Source organism: Ascidiella aspersa, chromosome 2 (assembly GCF_963924565.1).
Source record: "Ascidiella aspersa chromosome 2, kaAscAspe10.2, whole genome shotgun sequence".
NCBI lineage: Eukaryota > Metazoa > Chordata > Ascidiacea > Phlebobranchia > Ascidiidae > Ascidiella > Ascidiella aspersa.
The window spans coordinates 25,900,706-25,909,104 of record NC_139448.1 but is presented as its reverse complement, the minus strand read 5'-3'; the positions used below and the strand labels follow the sequence as shown (position 1 = coordinate 25,909,104).

Sequence of the window (8,399 nt, the reverse complement as noted above, 5' to 3'; positions counted from 1 at the left end):
TGACTTTGGTTTAAAGCAGTTAAGTGGTTCCCAAACTTTTTTGGCTCACTGCACGCGAAAAAAATCTTAACTATTTCGCGGCAACTTTTAACAGAATAACAATAGAGTCATTTTACAATCTCCGTTAACACACGACAAACTATAGGTATGCAAATGTCTCAAAATTAATAATATGTAATGAATAGTGCGTATTTAAGTCTAAAATGCTTGCGTGTACGCCTATTGTTAATACAAATACTTTTTTTCTGAAATTACAAAAAGTTTTGCGGCACGCTTGGCAATCTCTCGAGGCACACAGTTTGGGAATCACTGATTTAAAGATATATTTCATGGTTGATTTTGTATGATAAAACATCACAATTAGTATAAAGCTATCGTGAGGTTCAAAACAATAGTGTGCTGTGACCACATAAGTTACATAGCACGTTTGCAACATCCAAAAATGCAGTTCTTATTGTAAAATATAACACCTCGTATGTACAATATATCGAAAAATGGGCTAAAATATCATGTTTCTTTGATGTTCAAGCGTATAAAATGATTTATTATTTTGGTGTTCAGGCATGAAAGTTTTCGAAAATAACGTATGCATTTTAATAAGTGATTGAAAAAAGTAGTAATAACTTCCTTTACCGAACATTTGTTGATTTTTAAAACCGGCCCGCGACAAAATTTCCGTTTTAAAACCGACCCGCAGTGCAAAAAAGTTTGCCGAGCCCTGATTTAAGGGACATTCGACTTCAACGTGCTTTTTATCCAACTCATGACGACGGACACTTTTGTGTAGAATCCTGGCATGGGAAGTTTTATACCGTTTACTTCCATGGTGCTGTTACACTGCATGCCCCAGCTTACAATGCCCACTTGAACCCAACAAGACTGTTTTGTTTCGGTGTCGACGATCTGGAAGAAATTAAGTTGATTGTAAAATTACGATGATGAATTTGAACCAATTTTCAAAATATATACGTAGGCAATAGCCACTACAAATTAAGCAAATTCAATAATGATAAAATGGTTGAACTATATTTAAAACAAAAAAGTTATATTTGTTCTTAAAGTTGGCAAACTGTGTATTGGAGACTGCTGTAATGCTACCTGTCGTGCCATCATTCCTCCGCTATCGCCTTTACAGGCATTCACACGATGTTTGACATTCCTACCAATGGCACACAACATCGATTTTGAATAATAGAGAGTAGTACGCAGTACCCAGCTTGCATGTTTGGCAGCATCACGGCAACTGGATTAAATAAAAAAATAAGATGTGTGTACTGTTCAGGTTCCTGTTATGATATTAGTAGACACGATCAAGATGAGTTCGAATATTCTCATTATTTTCGCAACCCACAAGAGTCCGACTAATGGACCAAAGTAAATATTTGTGTTTTTTTGGAATTTTAGAAAACTGATTGTATGTTTTCGTAATAATCTTGTTATTGATACTAAACTGGTTCAGTTTATCATCTATACTGTAGCCCCTGCAGCATGTTAAGCGAAGCGTGTCTTATGCCTTTTTATGTACGTGTTCGCATTTGCCTTTTTCGTGTGTTTTGTGTTTGCGTGTCGCGCACGTGGCAACTACTTACATTCATCAGAACACGCTGACCGAATACAAGCTTGCCACTACATTTGGTGACCCCGGTCCAAGAAACGAAATTTCTTGGCTATAGACGAGTTTAATGGTTGAAAATTCAAGATTCAAGCATGCAAAGCGCCGTTTCTCTGAAGCTTCCGACGTTTTGGGTCGAGCAACCTCGAGTATGGTTTCAACAGTCTGAAGCGCAATTTCACTTAAGAAAAATTACGTGCGATGAAACTAAGTACTTCCACGTCATATTTGCCTTGGACCAGCATACCGCAAGTAGACTGATCGATTTATTGGAAGATCCACCAGAAAGGAACAAGTACAACGCAATAAAGGAGCGATTACTGAGCACATTCAGCCTCTCCGAGTATGAACGAGCAGCAAAGCTTTTGCACATAACTGAGCTTGGAGATCGCAAGCCGTCGCAGCTTATGGACGAAATGCTCTCGCTTATGGCTGGCCATGTGCCATGCTTTCTTTTCGGATACCTCTTTCTGCAAACTATGCCAGAAGACATTCCTGTTGTTTTGGTAAAAGAAAGTTTCGAAGATCCTCGCTTTCTGGCTCAACGTGCTGACATGTTGTGGCAAGCGCGAAATGATGATCAGCAGTTTACTATCGCAAAAATCAAGAAGAAGCCAACGTTTTCAACGACAAAAATACAAAGGAACGAATCCGGTGGTTTGTGTTTCTTCCACGAAAGGTTTAAAGACAAAGCGAGGAAATGTCAGCAACCTTGTTCGTTTCAGGGAAACGACACAGCCGGCCGCTACTAAATACTTCAGCGGTCGGCAAAAGAGGGAATTTGTTTTACGTATGGGACAAAATATCCGCAAGAAACTTTTTGATCGACACAGGAGCGGAAATCAGCGTTTACCCTGCCTCATCTCTTCAAAAACGGAAGCAATCCAGCGGCCCCAAACTTATCGCAGCCAACGGAAGTAACATAAATACATATGGAACGAGAAACATATGTTTAGATCTGGCATCTGGTAAATTTTGCTGGCGCTTTACTGTAGCCGCTGTAGCAAAGCCTCTTTTAGGCGCAGATTTCTTTAGAGCGCATTCTCTCTTAGTAGACCTCCGGCACAATTGCCTGCTGAATGCTAAATCATTTGCCAGCATTCCAATCAGCAACGCAAAGCAAAGCGCGCCGCAAAATGATGGAATTAGGAATAATCAGGAGATCATCTAGTCCATGGTCGTCACCACTTCATATGGTTCCAAAGTCATCTGGCGACTGGAGACCTTGCGGCGATTACAGGCGATTGAATGCAGCTACTCAACCTGACAGGTATGCTATACCGCATATTCAGGATTTCTCCGCACGTTTAGCGGGAGCAAAAGTATTTTCTAAAATTGATTTGGTAAGAGGTTATCATCAAGTACCGGTTGCCAAAGCAGATATAGCAAAAACTGCGGTGATCACACCTTTTGGTTTGTTTGAATTTCTACGTATGCCGTTTGGGTTAAAAAACGCCGCACAAGCGTTCCAACGCCTTATGGATACAGTTTGTCAAACGCTTGATTTTGCATTCGTTTATCTAGACGACATTCTAGTTGCCAGTAAGTCAATAAAGCAGCACCTCGTACACCTCAAACAAATTTTTCAAAGACTTGCAGATAACGGACTTGTTATTAACCTAAACAAGTGCTCGTTTGGAAAGTCTACAATTGATTTCCTTGGTCATCGCGTCGACTGCAATGGAGCAAGACCACTTCCAGACAAAGTTTTAACAATCCGTCGCTTTCCAAAACCAACAACACTTAGAGCACTACAAGAATTTGCAGGTATGGTCAATTTTTACCACAGATTTATTCCAGCTGCCGCACGAATAATGTCCCCGATATACAAAGCATTGTCTACAAAAAGCAAGACAATAGTTTGGACTGATGAACTACAGAGTGCTTTCAACAAAGCAAAAGCAGCACTGGAGCATGCCACTACGCTGGTTCATCCGCAGCACCAGGCTCCAACCGCCTTGACAGTCGACGCATCCGAAACAGCTGTCGGGGCAGTTCTCGAACAATACATTCACAATACGTGGATGCCACTTGCATTTTTTAGCAGGCATTTACGACCAGCCGAAACTCGATTCAGTGCGTTCGATCGCGAACTCCTTGCGTTGCACCTGTCCGTCAGACATTTTCGCTACTTTCTCGAAGGAAGAGCATTTACAGCGTACACCGATCATAAGCCTCTCACCTTTGCTTTCAAAAAAGTTGCTGATCCTTGGTCTGCGAGACAACAACGCCACCTTACTGCGATCTCCGAATATACTACAGACGTCAGACATGTAGAAGGTAAGCAAAATGTGGTCGCAGATGCACTTTCTCGTGTATTTCTTAATTCGGTTCAGCAGGACCTAATTGACATTGATTACTTTCAGTTAGCAGCAGCACAGCAGGATCCGGAAGTGCAAGCCTACCGTACCGCTATTTCAAAATTAAAACTCGAAGATATTTGTATTGGATCGTCCAGTGTAACTATTTTGTGTGACATTTCAACAGATAGTCCACGGCCTATTATACCAAAAACTTGGCGGAAAAAAGTTTTTGACGCAGTTCACGGTCTAGCCCATCCGTCTATTCGTGCAACTCAAAAGCTCATAGCATCTAAGTTTGTTTGGCATGGCTTAAACAAAGAAATACAGGAATGGAGCCGACAATGCATCAAGTGTCAAACAGCAAAAGTGCAACGCCATGTTCATTCACCATTGAAGACCTATCCCATTCCAACAGCTCGATTTCAACATATCAACGTGGATATCGTTGGACCTCTACCCACATCGAAAGGCAACAGGTATTTGCTAACAATTGTAGATCGATTTTCCAGGTGGCCGGAAGCAGTCCCAATGCCTGACGCTACAACAGAAACGTGTGCACGTGCATTTGCATTTCATTGGATTGCCCGCTTTGGCGTTCCTTCGGAAATGTCCTCCGATAGAGGGCCACAATTTACGTCGCAGCTGTGGGCTAAAGTCACTCAGCTTATTGGAATTAAGCATAGATGCACTACAGCTTACCATCCCCAAGCCAATGGTCTCGTGGAACGCTTTCATCGGCATTTGAAAAGCGTTTTAATGGCACGAATGCAGGCAGCAAACTGGATAGACGAATTGCCCTGGGTTCTATTAGGAATTCGGGCTACGCCAAAAAAAGATTTAAAAGCATCAAGCGCGGAGTTAGTCTATGGAACAACTATTTCCCTGCCTGGGGATTTTATCCCGCACGCAACTAACTTGGGTGAGCCGACAGAGTTTCTTCAAACGCTTCGAAACTCAATTGGTAACTTTCTCCCCACGCCAATGTCAAAGCATCGTAATGTTATCATTGATGTTCCGCGTGTCTTGTTAAGTTGTGCATATGTTTTTGTTCGCAAAGATGGTTACCGCCCCCCTTTAAATCCTCCTTATGAGGGCCCTTATAAAGTTTTCGAACGCCACGCTAAGTATTTTGTTGTAGACATTGCGGGACAGCGACAAACTATCTCTGTTGATCGCCTTAAACCTGCTTATGTAGACCCAACGCAACCAGTGCAACTGCACGTTCCCAGAAGACGAGGTCGGCCACGTAAAAATTTTAACCCGCTTCTGGGGGGGAGTAATGTAGCCCCTGCAGCATGTTAAGCGAAGCGTGTCTTATGCCTTTTTATGTACGTGTTCGCATTTGCCTTTTTCGTGTGTTTTGTGTTTGCGTGTCGCGCACGTGGCAACTACTTACATTCATCAGAACACGCTGACCGAATACAAGCTTGCCACTACAATACAACAGGGCTACACGCTACACAGTACAACAACAAACGGTTATCACCTTGGTTTTATAAAAACGCTGACTTGATCATGTATCGGTAGGTAATTATTTCGTTTTTACTAACTCGGAAATATCTCTTACTCGACTCTCTTAAAACCAATGCCGCACAACCAGTGGGCCGCTGCACACTGGTGTACCGTGAGACTATGCCAGATGTGCCGTGGTCCGTGGGGTATAACAGGGGTCGGCAACCTTTTTTGCACTGCGGACCGGTTTAAAACTGAAATTTAACAAATGCTCAATAAAGGAAATTTAATGCAACTTTTTCAATGAACTAATAAAATGCACACGTTGTCGAAAACTTTCCCAGAAAAAACATTATTATGGGCGTTTTTGATATATTGTAAATACGTGTAGTTAGATTTTACAAAAAAATGCATTTTAGGATGTTGTGAACGTGCTATGTAGCCTAATATAGCCACATCACATTGGTTTGTTTTGAACTTCACGAGTGCCTGGTTAATAGTGATTTTTTATTATAGCAATTAACCATGGATTATATTTAAACGAAAGACAATGTGTTTTGAAGGTAAATATACATTTAATTGTTTTTGACTTTTTACGGCTTATACGAAGCCTACGGTTTGGGTTTAAATCAAAATTTAATCTGCATACCCTGCTGCGGACCGGCGGTTGCCGACCACTGAGGTAGCCTATAAGACACCGTATTATATTCAACTGGTACTAGTTATACCCAAAACGATAATTATTATCTTCTTGCGGCCTGTGTGTACTTTGTCAGTGAAGACCTAACGAATCTACAATATTAAGAGGGAAGCTCAAGTGGGCATAAACATGTTTAAAATAGTAAGTAAAAAAAATATTTCATCCTATCATTTGGGAATTTCTTCTTATATATTCTATATTCTTGTTTTTGTCTAGAAACCAATAGGCCTACACAGAATTATTGTCTTATAACAATTTACTATTTTTCTTTCCTAATCTCCACCAATCCTTCTTGCAACCGGTTGGGTCTTTTCTTAATGCTGGTATAGCCAAAGCCAATGATTGTAAAAAGTGGTGAACTGCTGTTAGATTGTTCGTCTTTTAATAACCAATCCCCTGAAACATTACAATTTAGGCGTTAAAAAAATATGAACTTCTAAACAAGTTAATTGACTACGTCATGCAACTATTCCAAAATAAAACAAATGGAAGCAAAAATCTAAGAACTATTTTATCGTTGCATTTCCTGTTATTATGTTGGTTTTCCAGAACAACCATACTTGTATTTGCAGTGTTGTAGGGAATTCTGTCTTTCGGATAAATGCATTGACTTGGATGTAAGTCATTGGAGACTATAGTGTCTTGGGCTAAAACTACAGTAGGTCATGACTTCACTCATGTTTAAAACCTGGAAATGTCCATATTCCTAAGATTTGTGGTTATCATGAGTAATGTCTTAGAATATTTTAATATGCTTCTTTCTGAGAAATGTGTTCGTTTTTTAGTGATCTAAAAATGTTTTTTAAACATTTTGTACATTTTGACTATTAGGCTAAAAACTTCGTACTGAATTTGTTGACCAGGTTATGAAAATAATGTATTCTCACGTAACAGTGTGGATTGTTTTAAACTGAAAATCAAAACCTTCGGCCCGCGGCACGGATCTGACATTCCAATGTAAATCATCCGGTCAACCACCTCTTTTACAAACTGGATACAAAACGCAAATCCGAATCTCATTTATACATTTGGTATAGCATGTTTGCGATTTGAGAGAATCTTTTTCCATTTTGGGGGCACTTTGCATGAATTCATTGTGTGTTTTTATAATAGGTAAACATAGCATCGAAATGCTATGTTAATAGGTAAACATAGCATTTCTTCAGAGCAACTGAATATCTTGAACTAAGCCTAACTGGGTCTATTAAAAGATTTTTAATAAAATTTTGCTTCCAAGCCCAGAATGTCCCTAGAAGCCTGACATAAAATGCTGCATTAAGTAGTTACGGGCTGTTTATTTGTTCGTCTTAGTAGATTGTAACTGTTTATAACACTAATATTTACCTTCAATCTTACATTTTTCTTCATTTGATTCGCTACCATTCAACAAACTTACACCAGTTGATATCTTGCGCAGATGTTTCCCAACACAAGTGTTTTCCATGCAAGGCAGACATACTGGTCGTATGTAAGCTGTATACTCTACCCGACCCCCTGGAGAAACAACTTTCCAACTTCCGTTGACGAAACTAAATTCCTCACCAATTCTTACCTATAGAACACACTTGAGTCATTGTCCTTAAAAAGAAATGAGAAAAATAGTCGTGATTTTTATTACGTCTTTTCAACAGAAAAAAAGAGGGCATGTAGCCAGCAAAATTTGAGCGATGGACTAACGGGTATTAGATAACTTAGACATGTAGGCCTAAAATACTGTATTTTTTAAGTACAATAACTTGATTAGTATGACATATTAACAAAGATTTCGCACTGATTCAACTATCGACAACACCAAGATTGCTATAGTTAAGCAAACTACACAAATTAACTTACCAGAGCTACATCGTTGTCATATTCGTTTCTAACATATGATGGGTGAATAAATATTCTAGATCCTCCGAATAACCTGACCGAAGAGGCTAAAGTGTCCGAATTGTTTAATGGGCGGCGTAACATTCCTAATGTTCACAAATAGTTTGGTAAAATAATGGTGTAACAAAATATATGTTAATATCGCTGGTAATAGTCGATTAAAAAATTGTGTGACAGTCATATTCACGTGTTGTTTAAATTAAACCTATCGCATACAATTAGGTCTAAATAGACGTACAATACAAATCGGCACATTACAAATATAGACTGTTTGTCACAGCACATATTTCTATTTTGCATTGTATAATATAACACTACTTACCAAAGGTTAGAAGTAGATCCACTACGTTTTTGCTGAATTCAACCAAATGAGCTGTCGTAAGTACAAAGTTGTTGTTTATAAGAGATCCAGCACCCAATAGCCAACCGTTATATGTCTGCAAAATATAGGAAAGGACAA

At 39.5% G+C, this 8,399-nt stretch overlaps 1 protein-coding gene across 2 annotated transcripts; it reads right to left on the bottom strand.

The window, feature by feature from the left end:
* Positions 1–563: 563 nt before the first annotated feature.
* On the bottom strand, positions 564–7,608 carry LOC146164521 (serine protease 52-like). Of its 2 annotated transcripts, none has more exons than XM_083381023.1 (4): positions 7,412–7,608; positions 6,328–6,463; positions 1,099–1,243; positions 564–903 (listed from the first exon to the last, which is right to left on the bottom strand). In XM_083381023.1, exons 1-4 carry the CDS (start codon positions 7,509–7,511, stop codon positions 724–726), a joined length of 561 nt encoding a protein of 186 aa, XP_083237149.1. In that variant the 5' UTR covers positions 7,512–7,608; the 3' UTR covers positions 564–723. The 2 variants fall into 2 exon arrangements, with proteins under 2 accessions (XP_083237149.1, XP_083237151.1); XM_083381025.1 differs by having other exon boundaries at positions 7,464–7,608.
* Between the last annotated feature and the right edge of the window lie 791 nt (positions 7,609–8,399).

Coding starts and splice junctions, on each gene's coding strand:
- LOC146164521 (XM_083381023.1), bottom strand. CDS start 7,511: ATGGAAAACACTTGTGTTGGGAAACATCTGCGCAAGATATCAACTGGT. Junction 6,464..7,411: donor AGAAAAATGTAAGATTGAAG/GTAAATATTAGT, acceptor GTAATGTTTCAG/GGGATTGGTTATTAAAAGAC. Junction 1,244..6,327: donor GAGATTAGGAAAGAAAAATA/GTAAATTGTTAT, acceptor TATTTAATCCAG/TTGCCGTGATGCTGCCAAAC.